This window comes from Poecilia reticulata, linkage group LG9 (assembly GCF_000633615.1).
Source record: "Poecilia reticulata strain Guanapo linkage group LG9, Guppy_female_1.0+MT, whole genome shotgun sequence".
In the NCBI taxonomy this organism is placed as follows: domain Eukaryota; kingdom Metazoa; phylum Chordata; class Actinopteri; order Cyprinodontiformes; family Poeciliidae; genus Poecilia; species Poecilia reticulata.
In genome coordinates, this window is record NC_024339.1 from 20,103,889 (window position 1) to 20,119,205 (window position 15,317).

Consider the following 15,317-nt stretch of genomic DNA (forward strand, 5'->3'; position numbering starts at 1 on the left):
GTGTGTGTGTGTGTGTGTGTGTGTGTGTGTGTGTGGGTGTGTGTGTGTGTGTGTGTGGGAAGGTAGTGTGTATGGACCCAGTCATGCTCTTGCGTCAGACAGGAGCAAAGATGAGTCATAAAGGAATTGGAGCTCAGCCCCCCCACCTCTCAGCACGCATTGCATGTGTGTGGAAATAGAAGCAGAGGCGATGAAATGAAGGGGGTGCAGTGACGTCACCGACTCCCCTGTTACACAACCAATCTGATGGGCACTGCCTCGTATCAAACCTTCAGCCATATTTCAAAGTGTCTAAGTGTTTCAGTGTGAATCGATGTGCCATTGATGGTGGGTGTGCTTTACCTTACAGTTTTAGTTTCCTTAAAGTGGACATTAAAACACATTTACACGGATGTCCCCCTTCACCCCAAACATTCATGCTAAAGAGTCAGGGTGTCTCTAAAGTGCCATAGTGCTATTTTATGACTTAAAAGAGCTTTGTCTTCCCAATTTATCGCCTTGAAATTGTTTGTCTCTTTGAGAAGCTCCTGCTCTTCCCAACACTTGACCTTCAGGATGTCATCGCAGCAATGTTCGTTCATTATGCTATTTAAGGAGCGTTGGACTGAGAAGCAATTTGTGTGATAGGCTCAGAAAACACACAGTTTCACGAGGTTTGCTGATTGTTGCTGCTGCTAGTCTGAAGGAGCTCAGTGGAGGAGTTGTGGAGGGTCAGTGCTCTGTGGGACAGAATCTCGGCTGGAAACTTCAACTCCAGGGTGGAGATTTGTGGAAATTGGCACCAACCGTTTATGCACCCCCAAATGGCTCCTACGTGGACTTCAGGCATTTGTCAGACATGCATAAAAGGATCAAAGCAACACTCCAAGAATGTTTTTAATGAGGGAATAACATTACTTTACATAATGCTCCCCCTTTGATAAGTATTACAATTCCTAATTTCCTCAAGCTTGATGTTTTGTCTTAAAGGTAAAGCGTTGCCGTATTTCAGAGGCAGAAAAATCCTTAAAATCTTAAAAATGTGACATTTTCACCCGATAATGAAACAACTGACATTTCTAAAAGAAGGAACAACCCAGAAATCCATTTCTGCCCCCCTTTATTGGCCTGTCCCTTCTGCTTTTCTGTAAAATGTTAGTATTTATACCACTTGAACAACTTCATTATCTATCCCCTTTTGACCACAAACTTCAAAATATGTTATCAAATTTATATATGATAAACCAATACAATGGAGTGCAATTTGTGGAGTGGAAGAGCAACGGTTTGAGGTTTTAAGATCTTCTCCTCTTTGGCATTTGTACCAAAGAGAACAGGTCATTGATACTTGAGAACTGGAACTGGACACCCATTATTTAAGTAAATGTCTTAAAATAGAAAGAAATGGTAGCAATTGAAAATGACACCTTCCACCTGTGCAGCAGATAATAGTTTTTTTTCATGGCAAAAAATACGATGAAAAAGATTCAATTTCCTGTACAACAGTGAGTAGGGTAAGTTTCACAGGTCCCCATGACAACACATCCCATAATACTTCACCCTGTCACCATGGGTACCGTAGCCATAGGGAGGTTGCAGTCCAGATCACATGCTTGATTTGGTTTTTTTCTACCTTTTTTGGGGTTTCCTGGAACTCTAGCCAAAGGTCTGGCTGAGCTGCTGAATATTTATGAAACAGTGTGTTGGAGGGGATGGCAGGTGGGCTGAAGGAAGGTGAGAGCGAGGAAGGGAACTGAAAGCAAAGGAGGGGAGGAGGCAGAGATCAACAACAAAGCAGCTCATGTGCAGGGAGATGTCCTTGCAAACACTTGGTCTTAAGACTGCATCGCCGCAACCACAGTTTGCTTAATATTTGATGTCGTCGTCTCCCAATGGACAAAAACTATTAATCTGTGGTTTCCCTTTCTTCAATGTTGTTTTCTTTTTTTAATTCTACCGTTTCACAGAAGACAGTCCATCACTTCTCTTTTCGTTGTCTATGCAAGGAATATCCTGGGGAGACAATTGATCCTTTGCTTCTTAAATGCAAAGCTTCTTTAATTCTGATCATTGGTTTGGCGTTTCAGGTCCGTCTGGACTACATATCTGAACCACATCTAACAAGCATGAAAAAAACTGCGGCTCAGCAGTTCAGTATTATTTCAAGCCATCAGAGGAAATCATCAGCCATGATAAATTAAACAAAAACACTAATGGCTAACCATTAGTGTTTTAACCAGTTTTGATGCTTGTTTGTGATTATTGTCCAGTTGGAATAGGACTGGCTTTAAACCTGAAGAAAACTGAAGAATGTGTAGAACTTCAGATGCCTTTATGTTGTCTGTAGTTCTAAATTTAAGTTGAATTTGAAGCAAGATCTTCTTTCTTACTTCATGTTAACTGTGAAAATAATATTAGTGCTTTCACTTTAATGTTGCAAAAGTCTGGGTGAACTGAAAAGGGACTACAAGTGTGTATCCTTTTAGTTGTAATTAAAAATTGAGTAGGACGACCATCTTAGTCACAGAAAATGTATTCAGCTCACATTTGAAGAAAGAAAATGCTTTATGTAGAGCACTCAAATAATCTAGGATATTTATTATATAAACAAACAAATACGGAGGAGAACGTAAAGCATGGGCGTCAGAAAGAGCCAGGCCGGGTTATGAAGTGTAGAAACTGCCAAGGTGCCGGAAGATATGTTTCCTCCCATGTAAAACTGAGCCTGATGGCTATCTATGTGACTGCACACATTTTAGGACTGCATTAAATAACCCACTCACTAAAATAGAAGAGTGACAGACCATTAATAACAAGCATAAACTTCAGAAAATGTATTGTGCTATCTGCGAGGGGCAGTGAAGCACAGTTCTGTTGGTAGATTCATGTTTGGAGAAAAGACTGAAAGAAGAGGAGAGGTTTAGTGAGGGAGAACATTAGCACAGAGCACTGAGAGGGAGCAAAAAGGTCAAAGGTACTTAGCTTTCCTACAAAAGAATTTCAAATATAGCTTTAGCGAACATATTTAGTCACTGCTGCTTTATTGGCCAATTAGTATTTGAGTCAGTATAATTGCAGAAATTTCTTTGCAGAAGTTGGAAAAAGACTGAAAATGCCTTTACTAAACTCATCTTAGTTGTTTATGGAAAAAAAAGATGTCATAATAAATCGTTGCTGAGGAATCTCTTTACTGAATCCTGTGTGATTTAGCTATCACATTTTCTAGACTTGTTGAAAAATTATACTTTACCCCTACTTCCAGATGGTTCTTTGATCCCTAAATATGGAAATAAATAAACATGAATAGACTAAATTCCACAACTTTGATCCCAGTAGACATGGACTATTCAAAACAGCAGCTTGCACATTATTCACAGACCTGACAGAAAGGGACGCTCCTCAGAATCCTCTTATCCTCTGGATGAAACTCACATAGCATGATTTTTTTTGGACCAAAGGAAACTTTTCTTATAACTTTCCATCTAAAGTGTTTTAAACAGTGACACCAGTGATATATAAATAGCTATGCTTGTTTTAAACAAAAGAAATGTTTATACTCTCTCAGAAAGTTTAAATATGGGATACATTATTTCTCAATTTGAATATGTGGGTAATATCAGATAAAAATTAATCATATAATTTTTTAAAAAAATCTAGTTTTATCTTTTTTAAGTCCATTTGACTGAATTATTAATAAGACAGAACTAAAAGTCCTACATACATGTTTAATGATTATGCTAAAAATGTTGATTGTGTGCATTCTGTTTCCACAAATTAACAGTTTTTATACCGAAGCCAACCCCAATGTACCTTTGATGATAGCTTTTTTTAAAAGACTGCTGCATTTTAGTTCCGCAGTTTGGGGTGAAGCTTTAGTTGAGCTGCTAAACCATTTGAAAATATCTAAGACCTCTCTATCTTGTTCTTATTTCCCATCTGTTTCTTTCACTATTCTTGCCCTTTTCCTCTGAATCATGTTGAACAAGCCGACATGAATCCTGTGTGATCCAGCCCTGCTTAAATCTGCTGAAACTCAGGGCAGATTAACTCTCAGTCATGCAGATCACAATCAGCAGAGCGAATAATGTGTTTGTGTCGCGAGATAGCTTGTTGCGCTTTGGGGTATCTCTGTCAAAACATCAGGCGTTGAAACATGTTTGACTTCTTGCTGGTTACATGACTTGGATTCAGATAGAAGAAAAGTGCATTTAGTTCTCTAAAAGGGATGTAAAACATTTGCCTATCTGATGGAAGGACTGTGTTTGAATACATTTTTTTTTCAGTTTCTTTTCTACATCATACAGCAACACAAACATCCACAAATGGTTATGTAGAGATGGAGGAAGTGATTTCAACTGTTAAATAGAAACATGTGAGCTTGTCCATAAAATTTAGCCATTGACATACCTTTTATCTTTAGCTGAGCAGTAAACAATGATGATCTTCAGCCAGCCCAAGCCTTTGACAGCAGTGTGCGAAGTCTCAGTAGAAATGAACTGTCAGTCTTAATGAACAATAAAAACAGCTAATGAATTTGACAACGTTACAGACTCGACCGGCAGAGTTCAGATTAGAGCATAATAAAATGACCGGCTGTCTCACAGAGAGCCCGTCATTTCTGCTCCTCATCAACCGCTGCATCTTCTTATTCCAGAGTACAACTTAAAGTATGTAATTAAATAACTGCCTGCAAGTCTACTGGAACAATTTACAGTGTATAGCTGCTGACTGTTTACTGTCTCCCCCATACTGGTTCCCACATTTTATCATTGGCAAATAATGTTTTACATTTACCCACTAATTATAATTACTGGCTAAATGTCTGTCCCCTCCTGACGAGGTTACCGGTAAATACACTGAAGTGTGAATGCTCCCTTTGTTTGGAGAAACGCCGTACAAAGCAACGAGTTCTCAGCTGGCTTGGCTTGCTACAGTCACAGGAGTGATGCAATCTGTTTCACCAAGCTATCAAATGTAAGTCACTGAAATGCCTCGGGCAGCAGTAAACTGTTTGTAGCTCTGCTTTAAAAATGTGCTGAATTTGAGAGTATACCAAGACAGTGATGCATGTGAAAAGCTTTAGGATGACGGCATAGAATAGAATAGAATAGAATAGAATAGAATAGAATAGAATAGAATAGAATAGAATAGTTTTCAAGATGTATTAAAATTTGATAGAAGCAAGTTTTACGTTTGCCATTAGTGTTTTATATTTGTGATAAAACGTAAAAACAAAATCCTTGCAGCATTCAGACAGTGTAATTCCTGCTCCAGTTCTGACCAGCATTATTACTTTTAGGCAGATGGGTACTACCACTCCTATAGAAGCAAGCTTGCAGCCCTTTCAGTGATTTTTTTCTACATATAATCTGTTTGTTCTTTTTATAGGGTTTAATGTGTTGAAGTAATGTAGCTTTTCATTACTGGTATTATTCTAAGAGCACCCTCTTTCACGCCACTCAAACTCGTTATGTCCGTCCTTGGTAGTTTTCTCACTAACAACATTTGAAGTTCGAACTGAAACTCAGTTTGAGTTGAAGATACACAAGTGGTGACTGGAAATATGGATACAGTCTGTCATTTATTGAGCTCAGACACTGCAAAGAAAAAAAACAAGTTGTTAGTTCAGCTAATTAAAGACTGGAGAGAGACTGACAGCTAATCTATTTATTAAACACAATCATCGCTCATCATGAAACGACATATTTACTTGACTGAAAAATTTCGCCAACACCACTGTGATCTGGCTGCTAACTTGCATTTTGACCTCAACCATTAACTTTGGCTTCTTCCTTTTGTAAGTCAAGTTTCAGGTTGTTTCATAAACCCACGCTAACATGTATTACCAGCAGTGAGGTGAGATCCACTCTCTTCACCTGTTTGCTATTGCAAATCACTCTTGCTTTCTCCACTTTCTTTCTCGTTTTTTGGAGAATACAAGTCTCACTCCATCCTGTTCTATATTGCCAATAAACAGTCACATAGCAATTCAACACATTTTCTTTAAAAATGTCTCTTTTTTGCAAAGGAAATCATCTTTTGTCTGTTTACAACAATAGGTAGTCATGCACTGCGGTTCAATACGCATTCATCCACATGACATCTGTCTCAAAGACGTGACTCCAAAGACTCTTTGTGTTTTAAAATTGCTTTTTGCTTTGAAAACAAAAAAAATCTGATATATAAATGGCTTACACATTTAAGATTAAATTAGCTATGTAAGTCGTATTCTCGTCTACTCAATGCGTTTTCAAATGACTTTGTTTTCCTTGTGTGCGTTTGTGCTTTCTAAAGGTCGGAGGTCATACCATGCTGCCAATCCGCTGGATGCCCCCTGAAAGCATCATGTACAGGAAGTTCACCACAGAAAGTGATGTTTGGAGTCTAGGAGTCGTCCTTTGGGAGATCTTCACCTACGGGAAGCAGCCTTGGTACCAGCTCTCCAATAATGAGGTAAGAAAAAGACACTTATTCTTCTGTCTGCTTGACTCCTTCATATCAAGTTCTAAACACATGTTTAGACACATATCTAAAGTGAGAATATAATGCGCTCCGACATGAAACCTTTAAAGATAACACAACGTTCCACACAATGTCAGTATAGATAAAAGATATGTGCATTTCTCTTGCGGGGCGCTATAATCTTAATAAGTGATGACGACCGAGATGTTGTAGCCACAAGGTGTGATGAAACAGCCCCTCTGTAGAAGTACATCTAAATATTTTATTAGTTTTGTGGGGAAGTGTCTCATAGGTATGATTTCATGAATATGTGAGCCTGTGTCTCCTTTTATGTTTTACAAATGTAAGCCACATCACTTTGAAGTTCTTCAAACTGTCACTATGGCATGTGACACCTAAAGAAAAGCATTTTTAGACAGAATTACCTTCCTTTGTTGCTCTGCTCTTTCCTCTCTATTGACCATAATCTATTGCATATTCCAACTGAACATTAAAATCAATTTAGTTTATCTATATAACCCCAATTCACCGCATACATCTCAACAAAGTCAATCATACAGACAAATCAATCACCTACATTCCTAATCGATCCTAAACAATGCAGTCAAGTTAAAACAAGCATCAAAACATCTTGTAAGTTGTCCATGCATGGTTTATTTTTTAAAGTTTCTTTCATTTAGTACTCAATCTTTGGCAAAGAAATGTAGTAATCAAATGACGTAAGAATTTTTTTGTGTTTTTTAAGTATGGATTAAATAAAAAGTAATACTGCTTTTAGACTAAATTATATCAGCACAACTAACAAACTCAAATTAAATTTGACATATTGTTTCAATTAAACTTTTATTTATTTATTTACTTTTTAAGCACATCAGTTTGATGTGATAGTTTTAAATAGTAATTTTCTGTGATGTGTGCTTGATGTTAGTCTAATTAACTTCTGCACATTATATTGTGCATTCTCGTTAAATTTTCTCTGTGCTGTATTTATTGCAATCTTAAAAATGCGCCACCGAAGCCTGAGCTCAACCCTACCTGAACATAGGCTTATAATTTTGGCTTGACCCAAACAAATCTAAACTCTACTGTGTAGTCCACGATCTCTGATTACACAGGTAAAATTGTTTAAGTGGAAAATACTTGTAAATATTAAGACATTTTCCATACAACTTTGGTTTGCATAACTTATCCATAAATGCGGCCTTGTAAGATTAATCTCCCACCTTAGGATTCCTCCATGAAACATTAAGAAGGTTTTATTTCAGTGTGAAGTCGTAATGTATCTGCACTCCTGTTACTCGCTATGTTTTTTACGATATCTCTCTAGCAATGCCAAAATGCTACTGATAAGCTTATCAAGAGGATCCCTAATGTTTTCTCACAAATTTCTGCACCACAAACATCAGATTAAGTCTTGCTATGTTGGAGGAAACATAATCTAGATTTTTACCAGTATGTCAGAATCATAACAGCACCTGAAGTGATTTCCCATATAACACATGACCATGCCATTTTGTTAGCATATCTCAGCAAAATATGGACCTTTTACTGCAAATCTGGATTTTCAGATTTTTATTGATTGCAGCTGACTAAATCAGCTGTCATCATTCTTTTGGTTTCTTGTTTTTTTATTTATTTTATTTTTTTTTTACTTTATGAAAGATTGTAAAGGGATTGTTCTTTCTTTCTTCAGCTCAGAGCAACATTTTTATGTCTCAAGGTAGTAAAACTGAGACTTTGGGGTAAGACGCAGCTAGCTGAACTGTTACAGGTGAACTAAAAACAAAAATGAGAATCCCACTTGATTAAAACTTGATTTAATAAAAATATGTGTTGGAACTTTTCAGCCTTCACCTAAATTTTAACCTAACGTTAAGACAATGGTCTCAACTCCACTTACATCCAAGAATTAACCGTCAGCCCAGACTGCAGTCTCCTTGTACTGTGATGAACCAGAAACTCTCTGCAGTTTTAAAGGTCGACACCTCTGACCTCAGTCTGACACTCAGATATCTTTTACATATCAGATAGAGTTCTGCTCCTCAATTACGTATCAAATACTTTTCTCCTCATCTAATCTGATCCCAATCACAGAACGAGGGAGGACTCAGTGGCTGATTGCTCACCAAAATGATAACTTTCAAACAGATTAGATCTTTTATATCTAGCAATTTGCGAGACACAGCTGATTCTGGTGGTCTAATGAAAGCCATTAAGTGACATTCACTGCATGAGAAGAACAGAGCGCATTTAATGCTGCAGGAAATAAAAACAAGCTTAGTTATTTCATAGAATATCAAAAATGCAGATCATTTATAAATGGCAAACAAAAAAATAAGTTTCTGTGCTGAGGAGAACTTTAGTCTTCTCTTGGCTACAGAAATCAATTAATGTATTCAACTTAACTCTCTGGTATGTATTTTAGTAATTATTGCTGAAGCAGTAAATTAGGTGCCAATGAAGCTAATGCAAATGTATGTTTGAGACGCAGACTTTGCTTTTGTGAAATAGCGTCATGTTTGCATTTTGATGGCTACTCCTCTGCATTATGCTAAGAGTTTAGTGAATTATGTATTCAGTATAACATTTTTCTACTATATGCGCCTGTGACAAGGTGACAACTTTAGTTATCTTGTTCAGTGAACTTTGCACAGATGGAAATTGGTGAGGTTTGTCTTCAGAGTGGAAGAGATGTTTTCTGTGTTCAGAGAGTTGAACCTTTAATTCAAACCTTTCACAGGTCTGGATAGGTTTGGGAAAATATTTACAGGCTGGAAGATTGTTTTGTATTTAGATCTTAAAAGCTGTCAAAAAGGGAACGAGAACTTAAGTTGGTATAGGCATAAACTTTAAATACTAAAATTGAACAACCCAACTTGTGCTGAAGGTAACGTCTCTGTTTCTGGATCTTCTTTTGTTCCTCCTCCGCAGGTGATCGAGTGCATAACTCAAGGTCGGGTGTTGCAGCGTCCCAGAACCTGCCCCAAAGAGGTGTATGACCTGATGCTGGGCTGCTGGCAAAGAGAACCACACATGAGACTCAACATTAAAGAAATCCATGGTCTGCTCCTTAACCTGGCCAAGGCCTCACCTGTTTATCTGGATATACTGGGCTGAACAAGAGGAGGAGGAAACGCAGTGTGTGTGCAAGCTGTGTGTGGGGATATATTTAAATGTATATGTGCATTTAAAGTTTGCATGCATGTGTATGTGAGTCAAAGTGGGCATTGGGACACTTCCGACTGAAGTGTTTGATGCTCATGCAGGTGTGTGTGTGTGTGTGTGTGTAGGTGTGTATGCGTATGCAGAATGTGTAACTGTACAGGATGTGAAGCTCACTTTATGGCAATCAAAAAATATCCCTTCAACTCCTCCCTTCATCACCTCTTTCCCACCGGCCAACTTCTTCACCTGTGTGCAATCCGATTCGTTCTGCTTCTTCACCAAGGAGACTTTTATCAGGAGTGATTTAACTTTCAAGCTTCTCACTTCTTCTCAGATGCTTTAAACTCACTGATAAAATAAACAAACAAACAGATGAATAAGACTTGAAATTAACTGACTTATCCCTTTGCTGCCTGTAAGACAACAGGTCGTGTTTGAACATCTGGGAAACTCAAGGCGGAGCAGCGAGAGAAGGAGGAGGAATTTCTGGAAGCTCCGACCATTTTGCTTGTAAATAGGAGACTGATGGGACACTTCCGGAGAAACGGCTCTGCGAGATGCCGTGCCGTTAAGACACTGTGTTATCCTCTTTCGCCCCAGTCTGTCTTTTTTTCTGTCTCCCTCTCTAAAATGAGGTTTACAGTCAGCAGTCAACCAGCAGGACTACAAGCGCAACGATCTAGACATCAGTATGCATGTGGGAAATTGAGCGTGACACAACAATGGCCAGAAAGGGAAAGAAAAGTAAACACAATCTCCTTCCCTGCCTGTCAGATGAAATTAAAAGGTGCGTTGAGGAGATCATTTCTGGTTGGTCGATATTGCTGATGCACAAAACAATTGGTGACAACACAGCTGCCACCGACTACTGTGGTGAAAAGAGATTTCAGACACCATGCTGAGGTAATCACGTACATGGGTTTGCATTTTACAATTTTTATCTGTTGCATTTTACTTTCCTCAGGCCTGAGATGCAAAGTCATACAGAGCAGAGTAATACGATAACTACTCCACCCCGAACCTTCGAAGCGACAGATGCTCCACTTGTGATGTCAAGCGTTTGTGTCGGAGGTCAATTGATTCATTTGTCCGCAGCTGTCCGACAATCGCAAAATCACAGTGTTGGGGGAAATCGGGGGTTGGTGGGTGGAGGGCTGGTGAGCGTAAAGGCTGCTGAGGGAGTTTGGGTATCGAGTGGTCAGACCATGGTCAAATGTGTGGGTGACTGCACTGTAGAAGGTGTGGTTCATCTGGTCAACCCCTATTAAATCTTCAAAGCTCTCAGCACTCAGACATTCTTGAAAACCGCATCTGCGTAAGAGGGGATGCACACGAGAGCACGCCCACACACATCTATCGTACACCTCATCCCGTCATCCCTGCGTCCCCCCCACACCCCCACCCCGCTCACTGAAAGACACTCAAAACGGGCCGAGAAGGAAATTGAATTGTACATGTTTTATTATTTGAGCGGTGCAGTGCTTTAGCCGAGCCCCGTCCCCTGTAATGGTGTAATGTATATTTCATTACGGCTAATGGGCTCCATTAGCACAGTCTCCTCACAGACATTCAAGACTTATTGTTTTATGGCTGAGAAGAAGGGATGGAGGGATGGAAAGGTGAAGGAGAAGAAAACAGTTAGGCTCGCCGGATTTAGGAGCGGCGACGCGTAGGGATACGGGCAGTTGTATTAATGCGTCCTGGAAAGCAATTGAGCAGACTACAGAGGGGAAGCAGGGAAGTAAAAAGAAAGGGACTGGAGACAGACTTGGCAGGATGAAGGAGGGAGAGAGGTGAGAATCTCCTCTGGGAAAAAAAAAAAAGAAGTGTGAACATCCATCATTACTACGGCCAGCAGATGTTCTGTGAGCCACAACTTCAACTTTACGCTCCCTTCACATTCCTGCAGCTGCCGTCACCACAGACACGCAACCACACATTTAAATGCAGGCCAGGGTTTCCGCAGGGTCTTAAAAAGTTCAAAAGTTTTAAACGTATTAGTACTCAAATTTATTCAATGAGGTCAGATTTTCCATAGGCCTTAAACTAAACATTCTTTTTGACTTTCATCAACTTCTTTTATCATTTGGAAATGTGTAATGTCTTTGCACTGTGATTGGTTGTCTAGACTGTGTTATCATGCCATAATAAAACTTCAAACCCTATAATGCAGGACAGCAATAAGCCCTATGGCAAGGAATTTGTCCTCAGACATTCAGCCTTCCTCCCAAACCTGAAGAAGTTTGATGCTTGTGAAATTTACCTTTGGGCTTATAATTTTATATTTAGGTAATTAAATGCAACTGATTTTTTTTTGTTTGTTTGTTTTCCACCAGTTACATACTTGGTATTTAAGAAAGAACTACAAAGCAAAATAATTGCATAAAGAGAAAAGAAAGAAGAAAATAAAAAAAATAAACCAATAAATACCTAAGGCATAATAAAATGACTGTTTACAGTCAAGGTTATAAATTATGAACCTTGAATAGCAACTCAGAAATGATCTAGGCCCAAATATTTCCATACTTTTGAGACCAATAACAAGATTTTAAAATCTATTCTTTTACAAACTGGGAACCAGTGCAGTGATTTGTGATCTTGTGTGATGTAGTTTTCCTCTGTTGGTCAGAACTGTTGCCTCATTTTTAATGAGCTTATGCTGACCAACTTTTTAACAGAGACCAGTAGTGACAATTAAAATCTCCCAGTTTGTTAAAATCTAGATCTGAGTCATCTATGATCTTTAGCCAATACTCTAGTTAATTGCTGACCACTAATCTTTTATTTTTGGGACCAACAGCCAGTTTACTGATTAGCATTAATATAGATACAATTCTGACTTCCACTCATTAAATTATGGACACACTGACTTTAAGCTCATGATGAAATGTGGTGATATGGTGAGACACAAAGCTGTGTGTCATCGTGGTAAAAACAATGTTTGATTCATTTACAATCTGAACCAGGAAGTGCGTGTAGATGAAGAAAAGTGGCCTATAATTTATAATTACCAAATGAAACAAAGTCGTCACAGTCTGGTGAGTAACATCTGAACCAATCTAGGAAAGTACCAGACACACCCGCCTCCTTTACTAGTGCATCAGTACGCTTGGATCAGCTGTGTTGAGATCCAGTGAAACGACAAACAAGCGTCAGGCACATCAACATTTAAAAGCTTTACTAATGTTCTCTCAGTGCTGAGGTGTGATCAAAAACTGGACTGGTATGAATTAAAGAGATTGTTTTTGTTTTATCAACGATGAACTAATTTGTTGCTGTTTGCCAAGAAGTCGTTAGGCCAGAAACAGAACTGTAGTTACTTTTTTATTGAAGCGTCCGCGCTCGGCTGTATAAAAATTGGTTTGATATCTGAAGCTTTGAAATAATTTTTATGAAGGTTACGATACACTGTAGGAAGGTATTTGAGGTTTATTAGCAAGTTCAAAGGCACTAAAGTAAAATACAAATTTATGTTGACAAGGTTAGATTTAACTTGTTTATACACTAAAGTATGTTTTTCATATACACACATCTTAATTTTAAATCATAATGGACTTGAAAAGACTACAGAAAGGTCTTGGCATAACCTCACTGTTGCAGAAACCCTGCTGCCTGGCACCTCATACATATGCACCAACAAACTCTGAGAATAATCTTTAACCATCTATCGCGCATCCTGTGATAACAGAACCACTTCACTTCACCTGCAGCTCTGCTCCGGCTTACAGACATACTGTAAATATAGCTCACAAGCATGCAAGAAAACACATGTAACGTTTGCTTTTGCATTTTTACTTGTGCATTTTTACTTGTGCATATTTTACTCTTTACAGGCATATTTAAAAGTCATTACCGATGCGATTTCACTTACGGTCATCTTTGATTTGATGTAGAGATTTCATTTGGAGTAATGGGTCTTTGCTATTTAACTGCAGCACTTGATGGTATCGATGTTTGTGGATTTGATTTCCTGCTATCTAATTTATAAACTTGTAAACCTTTTTGTACATTTCTTTCTATTTTTAGGGTTGCCTTTTTTTTTTGCAACTGCAAACTGAATTTGAATTTAAGGATTATGTTTACACAAACGTGTAAGATAATCCGGAGTGTGTGGGTATTTTTACATCCCGTTCCTTCTTGGTAACAACCGAGCTTGTCCTTGTGGACACCGTTCACTGCAGCAGGGATGGATATCTCACCACCCTGTCACGTATGTCGATTGAGTTTGACATTTTGCCAAAATTATTCTCACCTGTCAGAATAACTGCAAGGGTTAATGGCTGCATCATTGACAGCGCATGATAACAGGGTTAAAAAAATAATAAAAAAAATCCGTCCCTGCTGAAGCACACCAACCACACTCAAAACAAAAAAAACTGACACACAATATCTCTGTGCAATAACAGAGGGCAGGGTGTGTAAGCTGGAAAAAACTGTGAAAAATAAATACAGTGCGTACGGACACTTCTGATGTCAAGTAGCGTACACTGAAGCAGCTCCCCAGCTCCCAGCACTGTTTCTGCACTTACCTGCTGTGTTTGTTTCTCCCCCTTTTTTTAAAAAAAAATAATGAACTGCGTGACGTTGGACAGGGGTGATGTTTTGACAGCGAGAGATGGAGGAGATTGGTCTGCACAGATCGGCAGTCTTTGCATCAATGCCTCTGATCAGAAAAAAAAAAACTGTAAAAGTAAAAACAACATCTGCTGTGTGAATGGAAACCTCAGACAGAAGGGACTGACAATCACAGACTTCTCTACGCTCTCTCTCTCTTTATCAAGTGACCTACTGTATGATAGATTATTCAACCAATTTTTCCTCTTCTATGCTGCCTATACTGTATGTGATAGTCTTAACCTCCGGTCCTTAGAAGTGCTACTTTTGTCCTTTTCCTTTCTTTTATTTATTTATTTTTTTGTAAAATAACAGCAAGAGGAATGAACAAGAATTTATGTACAAAAAAAATGTGAATAAGCTGCTGGAAGAAATAAGCATTGTTAACTGGTGTGTCCCAGACTGTGCCGGTATTTAGACTGAACTGTTTTACTCTTTCATGTTTGAATCAAGGGGATGCTAGGTGGGTAGGTGAGACTCAGCCAAGACAAAAAAAAAACACATTCGGTGGCCCCAGGGAAGCTGGTCGGCTTTTGATTATTCAGTTTCGTTGAGTGTGTATGCGTGCATGTGTGTATGCGTGCATGTGTGTATGCGTGCATGTGTGTATGCGTGCGTGCGTGTGTGTGTGTGTAAAAAGCTGGCTGGTTTGCAGCATTCAGACTAAATCCAAGCTCAAATGTCATAAGACTCAACACAGGAAGCAGGAATTGATTTATTGTTGCTGTATGCCGATTTCATGATAAATAACTGCAAACCATCTCATGGAAATATGGTTGTTTTTATGGCAGCTATGATTAATAGAATCAGTCGTTCTCTCTTTTTTTTTTTAATTTAAAAAAAAAAAAAAAAAAACTCAAATTAGCCTTCTTTATGCCGCGATTTATCAAAGCCTGGGTCTCACACTAGCATATCAACGACAGTACCTAGAGAAATCTTTCCTGCCCCGTTGCCTTACTTCAATGTGTTTTTGGCCAGACTCTGTGACTCGGGGTGGGTGCATTTCAAACACAATACATGTACTTCACAACTTTAGAAATGTTATGATCCACATCACATTTAATGCTCCCACACCCCACTCTCTTTCTCACACAACC

General features: G+C 38.7%; 1 protein-coding gene across 1 annotated transcript in view; it reads left to right on the top strand.

The window, feature by feature from the left end:
* Positions 1-14,719, top strand: part of LOC103470649 (BDNF/NT-3 growth factors receptor) — a 26,472-nt gene extending 11,753 nt beyond the window's left edge. Inside the window, exons 6-7 of the mRNA XM_008419260.2 lie at positions 6,274-6,432; positions 9,373-14,719. Coding sequence (XP_008417482.1) covers positions 6,274-6,432; positions 9,373-9,558 — 345 coding nt within the window. The 3' untranslated portion in view covers positions 9,559-14,719. The remainder of the gene's footprint in view (positions 1-6,273; positions 6,433-9,372) is intronic.
* The last annotated feature ends 598 nt before the right edge of the window (positions 14,720-15,317 follow it).